Source organism: Trachemys scripta, chromosome 8, assembly GCF_013100865.1.
Source record: "Trachemys scripta elegans isolate TJP31775 chromosome 8, CAS_Tse_1.0, whole genome shotgun sequence".
NCBI classification, from domain to species: domain Eukaryota; kingdom Metazoa; phylum Chordata; order Testudines; family Emydidae; genus Trachemys; species Trachemys scripta.
The window spans coordinates 40,251,074-40,276,387 of NC_048305.1; the positions used below are offsets into that span (position 1 = coordinate 40,251,074).

General features: G+C 49.9%; 2 protein-coding genes across 6 annotated transcripts in view; one reads left to right on the forward strand and one right to left on the reverse strand.

Moving 5' to 3' along the window:
- Positions 1-8,707, forward strand: part of DELE1 (DAP3 binding cell death enhancer 1) — a 36,138-nt gene extending 27,431 nt beyond the window's left edge. Inside the window, exons 11-13 of one of the 4 annotated variants that reach the window (XR_004646953.1) lie at positions 3,432-3,588; positions 3,900-4,225; positions 8,214-8,707. Coding sequence is in view for 2 of the 4 variants with exons in the window: in XM_034780252.1 (XP_034636143.1) it covers positions 3,432-3,588; positions 3,900-4,075 (333 nt within the window). In the remaining 2 variants the exon portion in view is untranslated. Of the gene's footprint in view, positions 1-3,431; positions 3,589-3,899; positions 6,274-8,213 lie in introns of those variants that run through there. The other 3 variants (XR_004646954.1, XM_034780252.1, XM_034780253.1) reach the window with 3 other exon arrangements.
- Positions 8,708-8,846: 139 nt separating this feature from the next.
- The window catches only part of PCDH12 (protocadherin 12), a 31,471-nt gene continuing 15,003 nt past the window's right edge, over positions 8,847-25,314 (reverse strand). Inside the window, exons 3-4 of one of the 2 annotated variants that reach the window (XM_034780249.1) lie at positions 23,763-23,914; positions 8,847-10,211 (exon numbers count right to left, since the gene is read on the reverse strand). In XM_034780249.1, coding sequence (XP_034636140.1) covers positions 9,850-10,211; positions 23,763-23,914 — 514 coding nt within the window. In that variant the 3' untranslated portion in view covers positions 8,847-9,849. Of the gene's footprint in view, positions 10,212-23,762; positions 23,915-25,314 lie in introns of those variants that run through there. The other variant, XM_034780250.1, reaches the window with a different exon arrangement.

Sequence of the window (25,314 nt, forward strand, 5' to 3'; positions counted from 1 at the left end):
GAGCCGAAGAGGAGCAGAGCCTCCAGCCGCGGCGGCTCTGCGTAACTTACATTGTGGCAGTTACACAGAGCCGAAGAGGAGCAGAGCCTCCAGCCGCGGCGGCTCTGCTCCTCTTTGGCTCTGTTTAAGAGCCGGGCTGCCCGAGCGCTACCGGCTTCGGGCAGCCCCCGTGCCTCCGGACCCTGCGCCACCGGAGCCCGGGAGGGGAAGTGCCCGGCCGGCGGCTGGGGTCCGGAGGCAAGGGGGCTGCCTGAAGCCCATAGCGCTCGGGCAGCTCAGCTCTTAAACAGAGCCGAAGAGTCAGGGGAGGAGCAGAGCCGCCATTTTCCCGGACATGTTCGGCTTTTTGGCAATTCCCCCCGGACGGGGGTTTGACTGCCGAAAAGCCGGACATGTCCAGGAAAAAGAGGACGTATGGTAACCCTAGTAAAAGACCTGGGGGTGTCACTGTAAACAGCTCACTAAAACAACACCTAAATCACCACTATTCTGGATAGATATGCAGGTCTGGGCAGCCCATCCCAGAGATCTAGAAGGAAGAGAGGGGGCCTAGAGATGGGCCCTGCAGAGAGGGGTTGGAAAAAGTAGCACTGCTTAGTACCGATAGTTGTGTAAGAAGGGACATGACAGAGACATACAAAGAACCAGTGCGCTAGAGATGATCTCTTGGGCTCTATTTATCCTTTCTTAATGGAAGAACAAAGGGATATTTACTGGGTACATCTATGCTGCAATTGAACACCCACGGCTGGCCTGGGTCAGCTGACTTGGGCTCGCAGGGCTCAGGCTATGGGGCTGTTTAATTGCAGTATAGATGTTCGGGCTCAGGCTGGAGCCTAGGCTTGGGACTCCGTGATGAGGAAGGGGCTGTCACCCCCAGGGTGAGATGGGTGAGTGTAGTGGGGTGGTCCCCCGCTCCTGCCCTGAAGGGCTTGAAACAGCCCAGAAGAGGGCTATGGCTGGGGCAAGAAGCCTTGGCTGATTGGGGAAAGTGGGCTCAGCTGGTCCCTATAAGAGGCAGTGAGCCAGAAGCCCACTCAGTCTCTCTCTGTGTTCAGGGAGACAAGGGCCTGACTGCAGGGAGCTTAACCAGGTACCTGGAGTGGAGCAGGGCTGGGGAAAGGCCAAGGGAGCTGGGGAGCTCCGGCCTAGGAAAGCCCCAAGCTGCAGGCCTGGTAAGGCCTATTAGGTACTGGATTGCAGGGGGCAGCCCTTGGGTAGCCAGAGGCAGTAGGTCCAAACCCCTTTGCCTGTGATGAGTGGCTTATACTGCAGTCTGCCCCAATGAACGGGGGCTAGATGGAGACTGGGCAGTAGCCAGGGCCGGCTCTAGCGTTTTTGCCACCCCAAGCAGCAAAAAAAAAAAAAAAAAAAAAAGCCGCTTCATTCTACGGCGGCAGGTCCTTTGCTCTGAGACGGAGTGACAGCCCTGCCGCAGAATTGCTGCCGAACGGCCGGAGGTGCTGCCCCCCTCTTCATTGGCCGCCCCAGGCACCTGCTTGCTACGCTGGTGCCTGGAGCCGGCCCTGGCAGTAGCCAAGACTGAGGCAAAGTGGGGATAGTTGGTGGGGTTTGGTTTGTTCCTTCAGCATAGGCCTAGAAGTTGGGGGGAGCAATCAAATTGTTTAGCAAGGGATGATAAAAGGAACAGACTGGAGGTGTCTGACAAATTCTTTCTCAAGAGATGCTCAGAGGAGTAAGTAGAAGTCTAGGAGAGCCAAGGTGAATGATGGAGCAAAAAGAAGCCTCAAGACTTGGGCTCCCCTGTGTTTATTAAAGCTTGTCAGTTCCACTTTCATGTAGTCTGATCCTGTAGTAGATCTTATATTGCTTTTCTTAAATTTTGGCCAAAGGTCTGTACTCTTCCAGATTATAGATTGCCCTATCTTTGTTCCTCCATTTCCTGGAGGAACAAAGATAATTTGTATACTCCATATTTCCATGGTATAAGACCTTCCAATTTATTATAGCTAGGTTGGGGTTTTCTGTTACTCACAGTAATAGCGTGGCACCCACCTCTCATGAGCACCCCTTCTGGTTGGGTGTGCCTGCAGTCTTTAAACCAGTCCCAGCCCTGGTATTGGGCCGTACCCCCAGGGCTTCCTCCCTGAAGGCAATGGTTTCACTCTCTTGATCTACTCTGGCCCCAGCTCTCTAGCCAGGTCACTAAGTAGTTCTTTTCCCCTTCTGAGGGTTTCTCATTGTCTGGTTGTAGGCCAATTTCCCAGTGATCAGGGGCAGGGGGACCTGGGCCCACCCATTTCTCTGGGTCCCAGCCCCAGGACCCTAAGAATAGCAGCCATACATTGCCGTGTCCCTTTAACTATGTTGCTTTCAGTTCCCTGGGCCACTTCCCCATGGCCCCAGCCTTTACCAAAGGTTCACCCTTAGCTCAGGGCTCTTTTACATTCAGGCCCAGCAGCCAGCCAATACTCTTCCTTGCTCCCCAGGTCCCTGCCAGCACTGAGCTGTCTGTGTTGCTACAGTTCCCTTTAGCCAGCCAGGAGTGCCATCTGCACTCATCTAGCTCCAGCAAGAAAGTGCTTATCTCTGGCTCTGCAGCTCCTTTTATATGGCCTTCCTGGGCCCTGATTGGCTGCTTCCTGCAGCCTCTCTCATTGGCTGCTTCCTGCACTGTCCCTCTAGCCCGTTTGGAGGGTCTCTCTACTGCTCCTTTCCTGGGACAGATGTGGCAGGACCCTGAGGCCTCTAGCAGGGGGCCTCTGGACCTAGTCCACCCTGTCACACTCAGTTATTATTGATATCTCCTGCATCCATGATCATATATGGATGCAGGAGAGTATATGCTCAACAAGAGAGTGACAGATATTACCCAACAAGATGATCTAGTATGAGTCATGAGTCTTAGTTTGCCTTTTGGTTTTCTATTTTGAAGACAGTCCATGCTTTTTAACCATATTTGAATGAATTATCAAATCCTCATTTATGTAAGGTATATAAAGTATATACTCAGTAAAGATCTCACACCATGGAAACTACTGTCCTTAAAGGTAAATACAGAAAAGTCCCTTTATGTCTGTGTTTTTGCCCATGTAAATCTGGAGTGTTGGAAGATTTACCTCATTATCTTTGGGACTGTAGAATTTTCCAGCTTTTGAAAGCACGCTGAATTTTACTCTTTTCGATAATAAATAATTTTTATCATCATCTCAGAAGATAATGTTTTTAGTATTTTCTCAATCCCTGGTAGTAATGAAATCGGTGGCAATTTTTGCCCTTTTAGCATTGTCTTGAAGAAGAGAGGTTTTTAAAGTTCTGATTGACATGTTATTGTATTATATGGATGTTGGTGTTGTTTTTAGATTGTGAATGTTTTTCTTTTTGTATTTGCCAAGGATGTATGTCATATCAATTGAATTGAATAGTCTGACCCCCCTCCTCCCTGACTGCTGTGTGTATATTACATCTAGGATTCCCATAGCAGATACCTTGTTGGTGTTTGCTATGAGAAGGGCCTTGGAGTACAACAGAACTTCGCAGAAGCAATGGAGCATTACCAGCACTCGGCTGCTGCAGGAAACAGACATGCTCAGGAGAGAGTGCAAGTTGTTGAGCAGGAGATGGCAGGTACTACAGCATCAGAGGTTCAGGGCAAAAGGGACGTGCCAAAGGCTCAGGTAGCATTCCCATGTAGGGGGAAGCTCCTGTCACCAGAGGCTGGGACCCCATTAGTGGGAAGCCCCTGTCACCAGAGGCCCTGACAATGCTGCCGTGAGGGGAGATACCACAGCTGTCGATGTTGCTGCAGTAAGGGTCTCTCCTCTTGTTCTCCACCCTGGCCTGTGCTCACTGGTTGGTTGTTGAGGATGCTGAATGGTGGGATTGCTCACCTGCAACCCGAGGGTTTCAGTAACGTCTCCTCTTTGTGGGCTTGACAGCTGCAGAGAGCACCCATCCAGCACCTTCTGGAATGATAGCGTTCTCCTCCAGCCCCTGCCTCTGGGTCCTGGAGCAACTAGCAGAGCAGCGCCAGGCCTCTCCGATGGGATGTCGTGCTTTACCCCTGCCCTATTCCTGGAGCACAGGCAATCTGGCAGGGGCTGACGTCAGCTGACTGAGATGGAATCCAGCCCCAGAACACTCGGCAAGTCTATTGGATTCTTCCCGCCTGGAGCCACAGCCAGTGCTCTATTCTCAGGGGATAGCACTTGGCTAGTAGGTACAAATGGAAACAATCCCTTCCTGTGGAAATCATGCCCAAGAGGTGCAGTACCGTTCTCCCGTAACTCCACCTGCCCTTGGGGAGAGGCAGCAGTGTGGAGGGGGCGGGGTGATGGCGGAAGGGGGTGGGCTATGGTGTATGGAGAGGAGGGGGCAGGGCAAGTTCTCTAATGGAACAGGAATGATACAGGTGCTTCCAGAGCAGTCTCCCTGTGCCCTACTGGTACTACTCTGCACTACCTGGCCTAATTTCACACTGCCCCAGCCAACCCCAGGCCCCAGCTCCTCCACTCTGACATGGCCCAGGGGCCTAACTACATGCATTCACACAGCCCAACCCAGCTCAGCCCCCATGCTTTGTGAACTGGGCCAGCACCTCACTGTCTCTGCTGGCCTGAAGGCCTTGCTGGAGGCTCCTCTTCTGAACACCAATGCTCTGCTCCACGCTGGAGCTGCACTTGGCTCGCTGGTCCATCCCCAACCTGTACTGTCTGGCAGTGTCTGGCACCATGTCATGACTTGCCACCAGGGCTGCAGGTCACATAGTGGCACTACACACACAAGTTGCAGCAGTTTAATTAAATCAGTTAAAAGCCGATTAAGTCAAACAGATGCTAATCTCTGCCTGCGCCTGTACATGTACCCACACAAGCTAAGCCTATACAAGCAGGGTTTAATCTGTGTTAAGAGTATCTACACACAAATTGGACTGTTTTAATTCAGTAGCAAATTCTCCCTGTAGTCAAACTGGTGCATCTCTGCGTGTAGGCCTGGCCTCACGACAGCAGCTGTCCCCTGGCACCTGCTCTCAATTCCAGCCTCCATTCTGCAACTGCAGGGTACAGGCTCCCCCTTTGTTCCCAGAGCCTGTGGCCTTGCATTCAAGGCCACTCAGTTTACTTGCTCTTCCTTTGTGAGGCAGGATGCAACTGGCAGGAAATCCCTCCGACGGATTTCCCTACTCTCATAATAACCAGGACTGCTCCTGAGCATCATCTCCCTGCTGCCGGGGGGAGGGAGGGCGGGGGAAGGGGGAGCTGCACCCACCCCCTTCCTTTGTTATAGGACTTACTGGGGGGAAAATGAAGCATAGCAAGGCTAAGCTAGGGGAATGGAATTAATCTCCTCTTTAATTCACTAATTTATTGTCATCTACAAATAAATCCAGTGGCTACATGCAAATAGTGCAGGGTGAAAAAGTTGGGAGGTGGTTCGCTGTTTTTGTGGGACGCCTTCAGTCTGAGATGAGAGCAAGCCCTCCAGTGCTGAGCTCCCCCACAGACACAAGCACCTCCCCTGTAGCTTGCAAAGGAGTTCAGGCCTGTGGCTAGGCCAGAATTTGCCTCACAGTCATTTGGTTGCTGAGGAAAAACAATTTTGTTTTCAGCAGTCAGCAAGTAATGAAGAATTAGTGGTGTAACTAATAATAAGATGGTGCAAGCAGCAAAGAATGAGCCCCATCCTTCAGGTCACTGTTTTTTGCTTCCAAGGATCTTTGAACTTTTCTTAAAGTATTTTAGAGAGTCCAGTGTTAGAAGCATTTGATTTTTTAAAAGTTACAGAACTCCAAGTGCTAGAGATTTTTTGGTTGCATTGCTCTATCACCTGTGCCAGCCACACCATCTAGAAGGCACTCTCAAGGGGATGGACAGTTGGGAGCAAGTTCCACTCCCCAAAATGACTTTTCATTTTCACTCCTTTAAATGGACCCTTCCTCCCCCCAGTGTCTATTCCTGCTGTGGGTTGCTGTGCTCAGACACACAAAGCAAAGCTTTGTAACTGCTGTGCACGTGGGAAAGGTAGTGATAGGGCAGGGCAGGTGTGGGCATGCACTAGACAATTTTGGCCCTGTACTGATACTACTAGATCTTTGCCAGCTCTGGGGAAATGCCGTTGCTTTGGAGAGCCCACCTCAAAATTTGTAACAAGAGAGACACTAAAGTGGAGCTATCAGTACATCTAAACGGAAAGTGCTGCTTAGCCTTAACCAGTGATGAGCTGCCAAAATATTAACAACAGGTTCCCTCCTCCTCACCCCATGAGGGGGTCATACCCCCCCCCGGAATCCCGCCCCATCCCACCCCCCCTTTTCCTTGGGCCCCCCCCCCCCCCAGAACCCCTGCCCCATCCACCCCCCTTCCCTGTCCCCTGACTGCCCCCTGCCGCCCCATCCAACCCCTCCTCTCATTCCTGATGGGCCCCCGGGATCCCTGCCCCATCCAACCACCCCTTCTCTCTGTCCCTGACTGCCCCCGGAACCCCTGCCCCTCACTGCCCCATCCAATCCCTGCTCCTTCCTGACTGCCCCCCCCGGGACCCCATTCAGTCCCCCTGTTCCCTGCCCTCTGACTGCCGTGACCCCTATCCACCCCCCCACAACCCCCCGAACTCCCCTGCCCTCTTCCAACACCCCCCTCCCAGCCTAGAGCTGCTCGGCTGGGTCCGGGTCCAGGCCCAGGCCGGAGCCACTCGGCCAGGGCCAGGACCGGCGCCATGGGGCCGGAGCCGCTTGGCCGGGGCCGGCACCACAGGGCCCAAGCCGAGCCGGACCAGGCCAGGACTGGCGCCACGGGGCCCGAGCCGAGCCGGGCTGGGCTGGAGCTGGCGCTGCTGGGGCCAGAGCCGGGGGTGCTCGGCCAGGGCTGGGACAGGCTGGGGCACTCGACGGGGCCAGGCCGGGGCCGGGGGGCCAGGCTGGAGGGAGCCGCTCGGCCGGAGCTGGGACCAGCGCCGCGGGGCCCGAGCCGGGCCGGGCCACAGCCGCTTGGTCGGGATCGAGACCAGCACCGCGGGGCCCAGGCCGGGCTGGAGCCAGAGCTGGGGGCGCTCAGTTGGAACCAGACTGGGGCCCTCCTCGTGCGTCCCCACCCCAGTTTACCTGCCTGCTGCTTGTTTCAGGCTTCTCACAAATATCTGATTTGCGGGAAGCAGGGGAGGGGGAGGAGAAGGGGGGCGGAGCATTCAGGGGAGGAGGGGGAATTGAGCTGGGGCCAGGGGTGGGGTGGACTGTTGCCGAAGCTTTTGTTAAATTTAAAAGTCCTTTTAGAACCGGTTGTCCTGGAACAACCAGTTCTGAAAGCACTTCTAAATTTAACAACCAATGGGAACCGGCTCCAGCTCACCAGTGGCCTTAACTAGGCCACGGCCATTGCTAACAAGCTGCCTCCAGCTCCAGATTACAACCACCTCAGTATTAACCTGTCTGGTGGAACATTGAGCAGGTGACAACTGTCAAATATTTGGGTAGTGTCAGTGCTGGAGGATGCTCAAAAGACATGGACACTCATACAGCAGAAGCTACTGCCATGTTTTGGGCCCTTCACGTGGCCTCTGTGGAGATGTTTGGACATAAGTTTACCACAAAGCTGTAGGTCTATAGAATTATGGTTATACCAATTTTATTCTATGGAAGTGAAACATGGACGCTGAGGAAGACTGAAGAGCATGGACTGACGTTTTCAATTCTTGTCCATCATCATCAACTGCTTATTTAAGGCAGAACAGGATCAGAAATGGGCAGGGGTTTGGTTTTGACAGTTATCTTGGCATGGTCATGTCAAGATGGAAGATCAATGAATTCTGAAGCATGTGTACCAATGAATGCCATGAACTGGCTGGCGATCACATGGGTGCCAAAAGCTTCAGTGGTATAAGTGCCAGTGATGGACAAACTGTGAACATCCAGCCAGACCAAAGATCAGTTTTGGTGGTGCTTGATCTGCAAGGAAGCCACTCCTACCCAGGGCTCATCCACTCTCCCCACAGCCCTATGGTATATGGCTCACCCTACACCATAAATACATGCCCCCAAGACTTAGCTCCCTCTCTTCTCACAAATGCACATGCACACTTCTAAAGCTCACCATCCACCATGACTGACCCTCCCTTACACCCTATGGCTCATCTGCCCTCCCATACCCCTATGGCTCACCCCTTCTACATACACCCACCCCTTAGTGCCAAATTGAAAATGGTCACTGGGGTGAGGCTTGTGAGTATTTTTACAGCTGGGTTTCCATTGTGCTTTCCAGGGTCCTCTGCTCTGCACCCTTCCTCCTTACTGGTCAGCTGATTTCCAGGCCAGGCTTCTATCTAGCTGGGCTTCTTGCTCCCCCACCCCCTGGGCTGCACGCTGGACCCTGATACACCTCAGCCTGGCTCCTGCCCCTGTGGGAAAGCTGGAGAACATGAGGCAGCTGTGGGCAGTTCCCAGCCAGGGATGCAGAAACCACAGTGTCAGTCATCTGGTGCAGCACCATGGGGGATGTGGGAGGAAAATGCTGAATTCTGAGGCATCTTGGCAAAATGTATTAGTCCACAGCTGTGGAATCATAAAGCCCATGAACTCTGATTGAGAGGAACAGGACAGGTCTCACCTCTCCAAGCTGTACTTTCAGTCTCTCTGAAGACTCAGGCAGGCATTACTGTATTGGTTACACTCGATCACATTCATGAGGCTTTTGTCACAACCATAAAGGCTAAAAATATTTTAATTTTAAATAAAATTTAAGGTTCTGGAGCCTGATTCTGCGGCAATGTGGTGAATTCTGCAGCTGGGGTCTTGTCTGTGTGCTCAGGATTGCTGAATTTGGGTCTCAGAATGAAGTTTGCATGTGATTGGGTGAGTTCTGTTCATTGTTTCTCTAGCACAATCCATTCTGCCCTACCTAGACTGGGAGGAAAGGGCCTCGCTGACTTATGACCCCTGCAAGAGTGTCACTGCCTGTCAGACACCCAGGTGGCTTCAGTAACTGCAGTGTCTACTGCACTTGCCATAGGGTTTGTTGCATAATTTTCATGTCCTCCTGCTACCAGAAGTGAAAGCCCAGGACCAGCTGGGATGTAGGGCAGATTGCAGTTTGGTAAATGCTCTCCTAAGTTACCTTCCCATGTCAGCAAGGGAAGAACTTGAAAGAGGAATGCTGGGCCTGAGGCAATTGGATGGGAGGTGGGGGCAGGCCGTGAGCAGGGAGGAGGTGCCCAAGTAATGGGTGGAGAGATGGGGCTGGGGAGGCAGGTGGTGGATGGGTAAGTGGGACCTGTAGCTCGGCCATAGATGGAGAGGAAGGACCGGGGGCTGGGCCATGGGTGGAGAGGGAGATATGGGCAGGGCAGGTTGGTCCAGATGCCAGGCTGTCAAGTGGGAGGTGGGACCAGACACTGGGCTGGGGTGTTGGGGCAGGGAGATGAGCTGGGGGCAGAGATGCAGGGCTGGGCATGGATGGGGAAGAGGGACCAGGTACCGGGCTGTGAATGGGGAGGTGTGTGCAGAGAGACTGGACTGTGGGCATGGAGGAGTGGCTGGATGTTGGGCTATGGGCTTAGAGGTGGGGCTTGTGCCAGGCTGTGGGTGGGAAGGAGAGGCTGAGTGCTAGGCTATTCATGTGCAGAGAGATGGGCCTGGTGCCAGGCCAAGGGCAGGGAAGCAGAGCTGGGATATAGGGGGAGGAGAATAGGAACTCCTTTGGGAGGGACCAAGAGATGGAAGGGGATTTGGGGGAGGTGGAGTCAGATAAGAGAAGCAGGAGGGCAGATGCATCTATGACAATCTCTACTGAGGTGTGGTTCACGCAGGAACTGTTCACCAGCATCAGTCGCTATTTCCATTTGCAAAGAGCATTGGTTCTGCTCATGTGTCTGCTGCAGCCGTCAGCCTTCCCACATGACCTACACAGCAGAAGCATCGCCATCCACCCCAAAGGGCTTGCTATGCGCAGAGAGCTGCTGCAGGAGCCCTGAGGCCGTTGTTGCATGGGCCTGTGCTTTCTGGGATAAGATCATTTCAAATAGGGTGCTCATCTCGGAGAGGAAAGTGCTGGCCAGTCTCGTCCTGGCTGCGTTTGGGTCAGATCCAGTAACTTTGCCAAATGTCTCAAAGGATCTTGGTTTATCCCACCCTTCATCTTCCTGGTGCTGAGAAGAGTGCAGAGAAGCAGGGGAGAAAACATTGTCCTTGTAGCTGCTGGTGAGGGACAGGGAGAGCCGAGCCATCCATGCAGGGTCTGCCGTCAGCCTCTCCAGGGCCAGCCCTGCAAGGAGCAACACACCAAAAAGAAACAGAGATGGTGAGAGCTGGGGCTGAGCAGTCCATGGGAGAAGAAAGAAAAGACAGGAAAGTGCCCTGGACCAGCTGGGAGAAGGCGATAGGGGTGAGAGGGTGCATTCCTGGCTCCAAGCTTTCTAACCTTGTGCGTCAGCCAGCCCAAAAATCATGAAAGTGGCTTAAAAGTAATGAGATTTTAAAATAAAATAAATGTGGGGCTTCTTTGCCTTGGTAGTTTTTAGTGATCACATTTCAGACTTTATTTCACAACCACAAGGGCCTAGGAACATTTATTCAATCAGAGGTGAGATTCTGGTGTCATTACATGGCTCCAGCATCTGGGAGCTTTAAGGAAAATACCAAATAGCATGAGAGTCACTCTAAAATGGCAGGAGGTGGCATCACTGTAATAATTGTGTGCCCCACACAGCCCTTTTACAGTCAGCAGTCCCCTAGAAAAGTTCTTTCTAAAATGGTGGCTCAGTTTCATCCACTTAGCCAGGCTGCCTGTCAAAAAGAAACAGCCAAATCTCTGTGTTTGGCTATGTTCTCATGCAATCCACTGTGTGATGTGCCTCCAACCAGTGAATGGTCCACACAGGATAGCAACCTACTCTTGCTGCCAGCAAAGTTGTTAAAGGTGGAGCATGGAGATCTAGAGGCACAGCACAGAGTTAAGAGTGGCACATAAAATGATATGATTGTTTTGTTTTGTTTAAAAAAAAAACATAATACCCAGCAAATGGCTTATGAAACCCTGTTAAGTGAATTATATTAGAGTTGCAAAATCAAGCATTTGCACATTAGGAAATGGCAGAATTTTGACCATCCCTTTGCTCTTGTAAGAGGGTAAATGGGGTACCCAATTTCCAATGTGCTTGCTTCAGATCATTCATTATTCTGTCTGTCATATCACCGCTTGTCTGCTCTCTAAACTAATCATTTCTGACCTTTTCACTCTCCCCCATGGCGATCTCTCCAAGCTCCTAATCATTCTTATTGCCCTCCTCCTACTACCTCCAATTCTGCAAACTCTCTCTGCAGTTGAGTTCCTAGTGCAATACACAGGATCCTGGGGAGGGAAGCCCATGGATTTAGAAAATGGTAGTACAATAGTGTTCATCTTTTGGTGTTCCAGTGCAAAAACAGAGCAGATAAGCTAGTTCCATACTGGGGCAGAACTAGGGTCGTTTGGGTACTGTCAGTCTGATTCTCCTCTCACTGGTTTTACTCCAGTATCACTCCAGTCTCCAGTGGGTTTGTTCCTGATTTACACCACTAGGGTGAGTGAGAGAGGGAAAATAGAGCTGAAGAACAGGTTTGCTGAGTTGCAAAATGAAGAACGGGCACAGCAGGCAGTAAAAGAAGGTGGGAGGGCAATGAAGAAGAGAAGAGCAGCTAGTCCTATAAGAAAGCCAGAGTTTGGAATCACAGGAGGATAGAGGATGATTGACAGAAGACTGCAAATAAGAGCAAAGGCTGAGAGGACTTGCAGCCAGAAAAAACTGGAGGAGGAAGGCCAAGGAATTGCACTAACACCAGGAAGAGGCAGGTCTATGTGATTGGGGACTACCTACTAAGAAAGACAGGTCTGTCACCAGAGCTGATCTAGGGAACTGAAGGGTGTGGTGTATGCTGGGAGCTAAGATATGGGATGTGGACCTGAGGCTGCAGAGAATCCTAATGAGACCAGGAAAGAATCCACTGATTGTCCTTCACACCCTACACACTATCGTAGTAATCTTTTTGTACAAAGTATGCCCTGTAAAGTATCGTTTGAAAATTTATAATTTGCTGGTCAGTAATTATGGTTGTAAAACATGTAAGGCAACACTGTATGTGATGTTATAAGATTCTCCTGTATGATGTTACTAACGTGATCCAAATCCCACAGCCCTGCCCAGGCAGAAGTGAGGTCTGTCCTAAACAAAGGAAGTAATGTGTGCTTGCCTTAATTTTAATTTAAGCAATAAACAAAGTCATCAAGCAGGGAGAGAAAAATGAAGTTTCAACAGGTGGAGGGGGGAGGACAGCAGGGAATATCCTGCCACATAGACTCTTTGTCTCCTTGGTCTCAGCCAGAAATGTTTTTTTCAAGAGGGCAACTGACATTATGAAAAGGAGAGACAGCCCAATACACCTCCCCCCTCTCTCTTCCTGCCCATTACATTCTCTGCACCTGAGAAGAGGGAAACAGCTGTTGGACTCTGGAGGCGGGGTCGTGCCCTGAGAGTTTGACCAGTAATCTGCTGGAGCATGTGCTGAGAAAGTGTGCTTTGCAACTAAGATCATTTCTTAAGTAGATATTAGTACGTGTTTTGTCTCTATTTTTCTTGTAATCATTTCTGGCTTTTATACCTCATTACTTATAGATACTTCAAATCTCTCTTTGACTCTCCCCATAGATTCACGGCTCCTCCTCCTGCCCCAGGCGGCTAGAGAGCATGGGGGGCGGAGATACGGGCTGGGGGCTGCTGCCACAGCTGCCCGAGCTCCACAGCTCCTGGCTGGTGGTGGGGCCTAAGGGGGAAGAGGAGGGGAACGAAGGAGGGGTCCATCTGGGCAAAAAGTGGATGGGCAAGGCCTGTGGGATGGGCCAGGCAGGGCCACACTGGCAGTTTGGATAGGCTGAGCCTTCCCCTGCCGTTCATACCTGCCACCCATGGGTGTTGTGGTGCTGAGTGTCACAATGAATAACTTTCAGGCACCTAGAAAATCACTGGAACAACAGTGGGATCCACACAGCCTGAGTTAGGAGTCCAGGCTCCCTGTGCAATGCAATCCACAACAGTCAGCATGCTAAGTGGGAAGTCACCTAAGCTAGCCAGTGGGAAGTGCCAAGGGGGGTTGGCCTAAGCCCCTGCCCCCTCACAGAATTATGTGCCTGAATCCTGGCTGCAGGTGGAATCTTCTCCTGGAGTCAGACAGCTAACCCACCTATGTTGTTCTTTCCAAGAATAAGTGAGGCATGTATCATGAATAAGACTATGTTTTAGTCACAAGTATTTTTAGTAAAAGTCATGGACAGGTCACAGGCAGTAAACAAAAATTCACAGCCCATGCATGACCTGTCCATGACTTTTACTATATACCCTTAACTAAAACTTGGGCCAGGGTGCCTGTGGGTGGGGGGCCGGCAGGATCCCTACATGGCTCTGACTGGTGTGTCCCTGCAGCTCCTAGGGGAGGGGCGGCCAGGGGGCCCCCCCACCTGCTCCTCCCACAAGCGCCGGCTGCGCAGCTCCCATTGGCCAGGAACCACAGCCAATGGGAGCTGCGGGGGCAGCGCCTGTGGGTGCAAGCAGCACGTGGAGCCCCCTGGTCTCTCTGTCTAGGAGCTGCAGGGACATGCTGGTGGGAGCCAGGAAGTCCCTCCCCCAAGGGTAAGCACCCCAAGCCCAACCACCTGCCCCAGCCCTGAGCCCCCTCCCACATACCCAAACTGCTGCTGCTGCTGGCCCAGGGGCTGCCTGGCTCCGCCAGCACCAGCCACTTCGAAAGTCACGGAATCTGTGCAGCAGCTGGCAGTGTGAGCCATGGAGCTTGGTCTCCTCTGGAGTCCTAGGTTTTGCATTCCTAGCCCAGTAATGGACCCGGTGGAAGGAGGAGTTCAAGCTGTATGCAGACCTGGCCATCCAGGACAACGACAACAGCAGGAAAGTAAAACTATTATTAATAGGGAACAGCTCCCCACTGCCTCAAGCCTAGGAGTCTTGGGGAGCTATTGCTCCACAAAGCAGAATGAAACTGTGGAATGACACAGGTTTTTCACTAAAGACCAATCTGAAGGGGAGGGGATGCAGAAGCTGAACAAGACTGACAGAAAACAAGCTTTTCAGCACTGATGCAGGAACAAGCACATAAAACTCAACCCAGAAAATACATGAAGTGAAATACATTGCACATCTGCTCTCAGGCAGAGAGACAGAAATCAGATCCCAACAAGACTGAGGTAGAGACACGCCAGCTCCAGTGGATGTGAAAGGGGTACAGAGCTTCACAGGAATGATACCTTTTCTTTCCAAGTGCTGTTCACACCTGCAGTAGCAGAACCCATACATCAGCTCATAAGGCAGGAGATTGACTGGGACTGGGCAAGTCCCTAACAGCAAGTATTTGACATGCTGTAATACCTGATAATGGCTGCCCCTGTCATGAAGTACTGTGACCCCCAGTGTCATACATCAGAGAAAGGACTGGGTGTAGCTCTTTTGCAGGAGCAGCTGGTTGCTTATGCCAGCAAATCCCTGTCAGAGGCAGAACAGGGATACATTTAAATAGAAAAATAGCTTTTGGCTGGGGTATTTGGAGTGAAGCAATTCCATCAGGACATCCAATCTGATCACAGCCCCCTAGTGACAATTCTGGGAAAGCCCCTTCTCAGGCCTGGTCCACACTAGCAGCTTACATCAGTATAAGTACATCACTCAGGGTGTGGGAAATCCCCCCTCTCCCCCAAGCAATGCAGTTACACCAACCTAACTCCCAGTGTAGACGGCACTATGTCAATGGGAGGGCTTCTTCCATTGACATTGCTACCGCCTACATTGATGGGAAAAGCCCTCACTGAAGCGCTACAGTGGTGCAGCTGCAGCTTTTTAAGTGCAGACAAGCTCTTAGTGCTCTAAAGAGATTGCAGCACATGTTTATGCATCTCTGGCACTATCAGGTAGAGATCAGTAGCTGTCCAGCATGAACTGGTGTTGGCTGACACCCTGAACAGAGCATGTACAACCAGAATCAGCAAACTGGGGGAGGTAGATAAGGACATTGACTTCATTAACATGCTGCACTATCTCCGAGTTTCAAAAGTGAAGCTGATGGAAATCAAAGAGGCTATGGAAAGCACATCCAACTACAAGCACTCCCAGTAGGGTGACCAGAAGGCAAAAGCCAAGTACTAGTAGGAGCAGAGCCACAAGGACAGACACCTCTTGTTTCCACCTCATTACATTTCATGTATTTCATGCACAAAATACGTGCCTCACACCTGGGCATTGACAGCTGTCTTAGATAGGCTAAAGAATATATTTACTGTCTGAGAATAAATACACAACTCTGCTCCTTGACAGAAAGGTGGGGCACCTGTCAATCATGTGATAACTGCCAGCAGAAAGAGGCTGTTAACACATCCAACCATGGGAAAAGGTGGGCGCGCACTTATTTACCTTCAAGGAAAAGCAATACTTGATTACAGTGGACTTACACTTACATTTTTGGGAAGTCAGTGTCCTGCCTCATTCAAGAAGCAAGTCAGTGATAGGCAAACTGAGCCAACTTTCTGAGATATGGCATTCCGGACACTGTATTCCCCATCCAGACCACAGTTTGCCTCAGAAGAATTCATAGATTCTAAGGCCAGGAAAGGACCATTGTGATCATCTAGTCTGACCTGTATAATACAGGCCAGAGAACTGCCCCCAAATCATTCCTAGGGCAGATCTTTTAGAAAATCATCCAACCTTGATTTTAAAATTGTCAGTGATGGAGAATCCACCACAACCGTTGGTCAATTGTTCAAGTGGTTAATTACTCTCACGGTTAAAAATTTACACCTTATATCCAGTCTAAATTTGTCTAGCTTCAACTTCCAGCTGTTGGATTGTGTTATAGGTTTCATTGGTAAATTGAGAAGCCAATTATTAAACATTTGTTTCCCATGTATGTACATATAGACTGTAATCAAGTCACGCCTTCACCTTCTCTTTGTTAATAGATTGGACTCCTTGAGTCATCACTGTAAGGAATTTGCATGCAATTGGAGTTTGACCACCACAATTCCTCCCCAGCGCACCCACAAAGTGAAAGTAAGGTGGAATCAGCTATGCAAACAGTTATGAGACATGGGTATGTCTACACTTAAAATGCTTCAGTGGCATAGCAGCAGAACTGCAGATGCAACATTTTAGTGTTTCAGTGCAGACACTCACTACAGTGATGGGAAGAGTTCTCCCATCAATGTAGTTAATTCACCTCCCTGAGAGGCAGTAACTAGGTTGATGGAAGAATTCGTCATAAAGCGGGACCTGTCTCTCTCCCTCACTGGATTTTGAATGGGTCCCAATCTGGTAGGCCTCTGAGCACACCTGTTGGATTTGACCCCATAGGTGACATAGAAACTCCTGCCTTTATCTTCCCCCAGGTTGTGCATCACCTTGGTACATAAGCAGGAGACAGATGTCTAGAGGCCTGGAGTGATGCAGCCAAAACTTAGGCATCTAGGGGACTTTTACCTAAAAATGTAGGCACCTTCTGGGTTTGGTGCAACTGAGTGGGGGTTTTGTGGCTCACAGTGGAGGCTAAAATGGAGACTTAGCTACCTAAATACCTTTATGGATCAGACCCTAACTCTCTTTGGGGGGCAGGGCATAAGCCCCACACCTCTCCTCAACATTTCCCACTGGCTTGCTTAGGTGAGTGTGCTGGCTTCTGTGAATCCCATTGTTAGGCACCCAACTCTCCCCACGCAGTGTATGGGGAGCCTGGGTACTGCACTCAGGTTTCAGGATTCCACTGGGTTGCAGGGTGCTAAAAAGTTAACACACCATCACCACAGGTGGATCCCCCTTTTGGGATCTAGCCTAGGCGCTCAGCAGTTATACAGTCTAAAGAAGTAGCTGTTTGGTTGTGGAGTTAGCTTCGCCACACTGTACTGTCTACACTAGGAACCTCATGGCTCCCGGAAGTGGCTGCCAAGTCCCTGCAGTCCCTAGATGGAGGGAGGCTCCGCATGCTGACCCTGCCTCTCCAGCTCCCATTGGCCAGGAATCGTGACCAATGGGAGCTGTGGGCACAAGGACAGTGCATGGAGCCTCCCTGGCCACCCATGCATCTAGGGGCTGCAGGAATCTGGAGGCCGCTTCCCAGGAGCCGTGGTAAGTGCTGCCGGGACCTCACACCCCAAACTCCCTCATGAACCCCAACCCCATCCTGGAGCCTGCACCCTGCAACCCCCACACACACACCCCAACCCTCTGCCCCAGGCCTAAACCAGCTCCAGCACCCCAAACTCCTCATCCCCAGCCCCACCCCAGAGCCCACACCCCCAGCCAAAGCCCTAACACCCCCAACTCCCCAACCCCCTGTCTCAACCCAGAGCCCCCTCCTGCACCTCAAATCCCTCATCCATGGCCCCACCCCAGAGCCTGCACCCCAGCCAGAGCCCACACCCCATCCCACACTCTGAAACCCTCAGCCTCAGCCCAGAGCCCTCTCCTACACCCCAAACCCCTCATCTCCGGCCCCACCCCAGAGCCTGCATGTCCAGCCGGAATCCTCACCGCCCCCATACAACCCAACCCCTCTCCTGCATCCTGAACCCCTCATGTCTAGCCCCACCTGGCACCCACACCCCCAGCCCAGAGCCCACACCCCCTTGTATCCCAACTCCCTGCTCCAGCATGGAGCCCTCTCATGCACCCCAAACCCCTCATCTCCGGCCCCACCCCAGAACCTGCACCCCCAGCCAGAGCCCTCACCCCCCTCCTGCACCCCAACCCCCTGCCCCAGTCCAGTGATGAAAGTGAGTGAGCGTGGGGGAGAGCGATGGAGGGAGGGGGGATGGAGTGAGCAGGGGCAGGTACTCATAGAAGGGGTGGGGCAGGGGCGGGGCCCCTGGGAAGGAGCGGGGTGGAGGCGGGGCAGGGCAGGGCAGGGGTGTTCAGTTTTGTTTGATTAGAAAGTTGGCAACCCTAAGTCAAGCTGGTGTATTTTGCCATGCAACTCAAAACAATCACACAAAGGTCACAGTGACAGACACCATGTGTGCCCATTTCAGAGACGGGTAGAGTATGGACTAGGAGCCATCCCCAAGATACCATCCACAATGAACAGCCAACTCCTGAGCCTCGTATCTGATATTTTTAAAAATATGTTGAAAAATTAGGGAGGGTCAAAGAGGAGCAGCAAGAATGATTCAGGGGCTGGAAAATCTGCCTCACAGAGAGGGACTAAAGAAGCTGAGTCTATACAGTTTATTGATGAGAAAGTTAAGAGGTGAATTGATCACGGCCCATAAGCACCTACATGGGGAGATTTCTGCTAGAAGAGGGTTCTTTAATCCAGCAAACCAGTATAACAAGATCCAGTGGCTGGGAATTGAAGCTAGACAAAATGAGACTGGAAATAAAGTGCAAATTTTTCACAGTGAGGGGAGCACTCAAGGACGATAAGGCCGGAGAAATTAAATGAATTCTTTGCATCGGTCTTCATGGCTGAGGGTGTCAGGGAGATTCCCAAACCTGAGCCATTCTTTTTAGGTGACAAATCTGAGGTACTGTCCCAGATTGAGGCGTCATTAGAGGAGGTTTTGGAACAAATTGATAAACTAAACAGTAATAAGTCACCAGGACCAGATGGCATTCACCCAAGAGTGCTGAAGGAACTCAAATATGAAATTGCAGAACTACTAACTGTGGTATGTAACCTATCATTTAAATCAGCTTCTATACCAAATGACTAGAGGATAGCTAATGTGATGCCAATTTTTAAAAAAGTACTCCAGAGGTGACCCCAGCAATTACAAGCCGATAAGCCTGACTTCAGTACCAGGCAAACTGGTTGAAACTATAGTAAAGAACAAAATTGTCTGACACATAGATGAACATAATTTGTTGGGGGAAGAGTCAACATGGTTTCTGTAAAGGGAAATCATGCCTCCTCAATCTACTATAATTCTTGGAGGGGGTCAACAAACGTGGACAAGAGGGATCCAGTGGATATAGTGTACTTAGATTTTCAGAAAGCCTTTGACAAGGTCCCTCACCAAAGGCTCCTAAGCTGTCATGAGATAAAAGGGAAAGTCCTCTCATGGATTGGTAACTGGTTAAAAGATAGGAAACAAAGGGTAGGAATAAATGGTCAGTTTTCCAAATGAAGAGAGGTAAATAGTGGTGTTCCCCCAGTTCTGTATGGGGACCAGTCCTATTCAATATATTTATAAATGATCTGAAAAAAGGGGTAAACAGTGAGGTGACAAAATTTGCAGATGATACACAATTGCTCAAGATAGTTAAGTCCCAGGCAGACTGCAAAGCGCTACAAAAGGATCTCTCAAAACTGGGTGACTGGGCAACAAAACAAAAGTTTAAATTCAATGTTGATAAATGCAAAGTAATGTACATTGGAAAACATAATCCCAGCTATACATATAAAATGATGGAGTCTAAATTGGCTGTTACCACTCAAGAAAGAGATCTTGGAGTCATTGTGGATAGTTCTCTGAAAACATCCACTCAATATGCAGCGGCAGTCAAAAAAACTAACAGAAACTTGGGAATCGTTAGGCTAGGGATAGATAATAAGACAGAAAATATCATATTGCCTCTATATAAATCCATGGTACGTCCACATCTTGAATACTGTGTGCAGATGTGGTCGCCCCATCTCAAAAAAGATATATTGGAATTGGAAAAGGTTCAGAAAAGAGCAACAAAAATGATTTAGGGGTATGGTGCAGTTGCCATATGAGGAGAGATTAATAAGACTGGGACTTTTCAGCTTGGAAAAAGTCGACTAAGTGGGGATATAATAGAGGTCTATAAAATCATGACTGGTGTGGAGAAAGTAAATATGGAAGTGTTATTTACTCCTTCTCATAACACAAGAACTAGGGGTCACCAAATGAAATTAATAGGCAGCAGGTTTAAAACAAACAAAAGGAAGTATTTCTTCACACAACGCACAGTCAACCTGTGGAACTCTTTGCCAGAGGATGTTGTGAAGGCCAAGATATAACGGGGTTCAAAAGAGAACTAGATAAGTTCATGGAGAATAGGTCCATCAATGGCTATTAGCCAGAATGGACAGGGATGGTGTCCCTAGCTTCTGTTTGCCAGAAGCTGGGAATGGGCGACTGGGGATGGTTCACTTGATGATTACCTGTTCTGTTCATTCCCTCTGGAAATTGGCACTGGCCACTGTCAGAAGACAGGATACTGGGCTAGATGGACCTTTGGTTTGACCCAGTATGGCCGTTCTTATGTTCTTATGTTCAATAACTCACCAAGGGTTGTGGTGGATTTTCTCTGACTTGGGGTCTGTAAATCAAGATCGGATGTCTCAGTGCAGGAGACACTGGGTGACATTCTCTGCCTGTCTCTGCAAGAGTTCAGACTGGATGAGCAGAATGGTCCCTTCGGGCCTTGAAAAACTCTGGATCAGTGAAAATTGTTTCCTGTGCGTCTCTATCTGGGTAGAGTAAGAGCAATTCAGTGTAAACTGTCTTTCCTTCTTATTTTCCAAACAGCCTTTGTAAAGACACCTGCCCACCATGGCAACCTTCTCTGTGGCTCTATAAAGTCAATTTGCTCTTGTAACAATAAACCCTGCTAAGGTGAGAACAACCAGCTATTTAGTGCTTCTCTGGTGCCTTTCTGCCTTTTGCCCTAACGCAGTTCCTATAGTCTATAGTTCCTATAGGTTTCCCTTGTTGTTCTGAGTTCATTCAATTTATTCAAAACTTCTTTAAAGAAACAATGTTGTGGAGATTTATACAGCATCTGCCATTGTGGGGAGCAGCTCCCATGAACAGAGAAGAGAGACTAGCAGAAACAATTCTCGACCCTACTCACCTCCGTTCAGTACAGGAATGGAGTGAGGAGCAATAAGTGCCTTGATGTCACGCTATGTCCTGGAATTTTCTAGAGCCCTGCCCAGCTCCTGGAGTGAATTAGAGCAACCTCAGGGCTGCGGGCATTTATACTGAATGGAAAAGCCCTAGAGGCTGCTTCATCAGAATAATCTTAGTGCAGTGGTGCTTTGCCATGCTCCTTCTGCCCCTGGAGTAACCCCTCTGCTGGGGGGAGGGCATCAAGACAGCTGTTCCAGTTCTACACCATTGGGGAAATGCCTATGCTAGGAGTGTTAGCCAGGGGCTTAGCTGCTGCCTTATGGCCCCCTATGTTGCTGGGGGTGTGGAGGAGGGGAGATGGGCAAGGACTTGGAATAGATTTAGTTTTGTTATTTTTTTTTCTCCCCCCGCCTCACCTCCCGTTTTGGGAAAAGTGCTGTAGAATGTAATAAAAATTGTAGCCTTTCTACAGTATGTTTAAACACCCTATGGAATTGAATGGAGAATTCTTGCTATAAAATTCTATAGACTGAGCCCAAATCCCTATAGAAAATATGCTATTCTCCATGCAGTAACTTCTCTTGGTTCCTTTCCCATTTTTATAGAACCCCATCAGTTTTGTAAGACTTTTCCAAATGGTTCCTAGGATTATTTAGACTTTCTCCTCCCGCATGGAATGATGGCTACTTGCAGTATATTTGACCACTAGATATTTCTGTCTGCATGAAGTTCCAAATAGGGTAACTAAGGGAGACAAAGCCAGGACTCATGCTGTGGCAAAGCCTCTGTAGGCCTGTCATCATAGTCATTTTCTTTGATACACCCTTCCTATGTAGCATGGACCATTGCTCCATCTATCATGATGTAGTGTCAGAGGAACTCTAGGAGAGGTTGATAGCTCCTCATTACAACCCTGTTTGCTGCTCCTGAGTGGTTCAACTTTTATCAGCCCACAACCTGGGTGGAGTGAAAGCATCAGCACTGAGCTCAGAGGGAGGAAGATTAGGCCATGGTGTGCACTTGGTGTGCATGCCAGGGGGAGGGAAGCTAGATATGTTTACAGAGCTTTAGTGAGAGAGGAGCAAGTAGGAGTGAATGCCTGTGAGACAGACTGTCCTTGAGAAATGTGGGTTGGGAATCCCACAGGAGCCCTGGGCAGTTGGATGCCAAACTCCCTTGGAGCCTTCTGAGGCCCCAGCTGGTTATTTCCTAGACATACTATCCTCCTGGAGGGCTTATTGTCACTAGCTCAGACACCTGCAGTATCAGCCAATCTGTTTGTTAGAAGCCTATATAAGTTAGCAGGGGGCTGTGACTTGGGGGTCAGGAAACAGGAGCTCTTTTAAAACATTCCAGAGAGCACTGTACTCAGAATTTATCTGGGAAGATGAGATCCACAGCAGAGTGCTATTGAGATGGCGCAGTGCTCAGATACACTTATAAGCCTGGTGACCAGGCCTGGGGCAACATTCCTACCGTGGGAAAGGAAACAGAGAAACGTATGCCTGACCCAACCAGACTGCCATGCTTCCATGCAAAGATATGGTTTCCAGCCATCCCATCCTCAAGCAAGTGACTGTGCCAACAGCTGAGGAAAATCCATTCTTAGCTTCATCCACTTACAGAGCAACTCTGAGTGCATCAGCTTAACTCAGCCTCACTGATGCTGGTAGGCAAATAGCAGCAGCTCCCAGAATGGAGTGAGATTTGTTTCTACATGGACAGAGCCTTACCAGATTCTGTAAGATGATGAACCTGCCTGAGGAATAGGAAGATTATTCTGACAAGCACAGTTCAGCAAGGCCCCACCCTGAGCTGCAGCCTGGAGAGGCAGTCAGAGTCAAAGGGGACAGGAAGAGAAAGGCAGGGCAAGGTCCACAGTAAAGAAGAAGCAGCGTGTTTCACACAGACCCTGCTAGGCAGAGACTGCAGGGGAAAGGGCATTGCAAAAAGAAATGGGAGACAGGGTGTATGCTTGAATCTGCAGACAGCCTGGAACAATAGTTCTGGGGGGGGCTCAATAAGGGGTTAAAGAAGATGTCCCATAATGATAATTTACAAGATAACATCATTAACCCTTTCTCTTGTAAGGAGGAAGAGGGAAAATCACAGCATTACACAATTTACTGCTCATCACTTTCTCCCCCCACCAGGGCCGGTTCCAGGGTTTTGGCCACCCCAAGCAGGCAAACAAACAAAAGAAGCCACGATCGCAATCTGCGGCAGCAATTCGGCGGGAGGTCCTTCGCCCTGAGCAGGAGTGAGGGACCGTACACCGAAATGCCGCCGAACAGCTGGACGTGCTGCCCCTCTCCGAAGTGGCCGCCCCAAGCTCCTGCTTGGTAAGCAGGTGCATAGAGCCAGCCCTGCCCCCCACTCAAGGAGCCCAGCACAGTCGAGCATATGGCCATGTTCAAGCCCCACCAAGAAGAGCCAACAGAGCCTGGGAGCAGCACAATCCTATTCTGAATATCTGCACAATTTAATATGAGATGTATCCCAATGTGGTGATTCATGTGTGTGAAGGTTATTTTGTGGGAGGAGCTTGGAAGAGCACCACTAGAACGAGCAGGAAAAAGACTTTCCCTCCTATGAAAAAAAATGGAATTTTAGGGGAGGGGGGAAATTGTCCCACACTGGAACAAAAGGTCGAAAATTCACCATTTTTCACAGAAGAAAAAAGTGTGAAAATTCCATTCTGGGAAAAACAAAATGGAAATTTTCAGTTTGCTCCCTCAGCTGCCAGAGCTTCCCAACTCCCTGGGCAACCAACTCCCTGGGCAGCCAGAGCTCTCGGTTTTCTGATCTCAGCAGTGTCATCATCAAAAAAGCTCAACCAGCTAATTAGATTGTGGTTTCAGACAATCAGAGTCCCCCTCCCAGGCAGCCCCACACTGGTGCAAAGAAGGTCTTCTGTGAGGATGCAGCAGGCTCTCTCTGGTGCCATACAGAGCATAGTGATCTCACCTGTATGGGGCTCTAGAAGGCTCTCGAGTTCTTCTCCCACCAGCTGGTCTATGGAAAGATTGAGTCCATTTTCTGAATCTCGGTCATCTGCCTCATTCTCTCCTTGGCCACTGTCCTTTATAGTGAGGCAATCAGCATCCAGCCCTGCATTCCTGCAAAGGAAACCAAATCCAGAGCATTGATACTGCCCTCTTCCAGGGACCAATCTCCATGTCCCCCCACCTCATCTCTTTATGTTTCGGCTCTTCCCAGAAAAACAGGCCCTGGGGGAGCAGAGGCTGCTGTGCTACTGTCACATCTTGATTGTTTTGAAGCCCAGTATTGGTGCTTCCTGTTTCTATTAGTTCCTCTCACCCCTCTTCCTCTCAGCACACGTCTTCTCCCTCATCTCTATCAGCTGGAATTACATGGTCACAAGCTTTTTCTTAAATAATACAATAGAATTTTGTACACTTCTGCAGCTCTGCATACTTGTGACATGTACAGAACTGGAGTACAGAGTTTGCACTTTTTGCTATTGATTTCCAACTTAACAATATATTTCTAGCTGGACAAGCACAAGACTATATTTCATGGGGGAAGACCAGATTTCATGGCCATGAACTTGGTAGGGCCCTAGTCATGGGGTACCAAGTCAAATGCCTTACAGAAGTCTAAGTATATTACATCCACACTATTACCTCCTGTTCTTTTTGCGGATACAGACTAACATGGCTGCTACTCTGAAAACTATTACCTTTATCAACCAAATTTGTAATCTCATCAAGTTTGTTTGACAGCACCTATTTTCCATAAACTTGTATTGATTGTGTGACGTTGCAGTCTATATGGTTTTATAAAAATATGCTAATGAGTGAATATAATGTAACTGGAATATGCTTCATGCAAAAGGTCTCTTGTAAGGTATCATTACAAAGCTTATAATCTAGTGAGTGTGATCATTCTATTTGTATAAATGTACCACTCTTGTATCTGAAATTAGAAATATGAAATATAACCCTGAGGGCCTATTGTAATTATGCAAAGTGTGGGCCATTAATGGTGGTTTGGAATCTTAATGACTCCCATTAACAAGGACAATTGTCTGCAGATGGCTGTGTTTACCTGTAAGTCTTCCTGTATACGTCTGTGCTGGCAAGTGGGCAATGAAGTCTTGCAGTGACATATGATCATGTCACCTGAACTGGAATCCATCTTTAACATGGTGTCTTTCCATTGAGAAGGAGGGGGTGGGAACCCAGAGAGGGACAAAGGATTCCCGCCTTATGCAAAAGATATATAAAGGGGTGGAACATAGCAAAGAGGACGGAGCCATCATGAAGAATCACCTAGCTACGACCTGAGCTGGAACAAGAGCTGTACCGGGGAAAGAATTGTGCCCAGGCCTGCAGGGCCGGCTCCAGGCACCAGGCACCCAAGCACATGCTTGGGGCGGCACCTGGTAAGGGGCGGCAGGGGGAGCGCGGCGCGGCATTCCGCGGGGGGGGCGCTCCGGCGGTGCGGCACTGGGGGGGCGGGCTCCAGATGCGCGGGGCTCGGCGAGGGGGGGGGC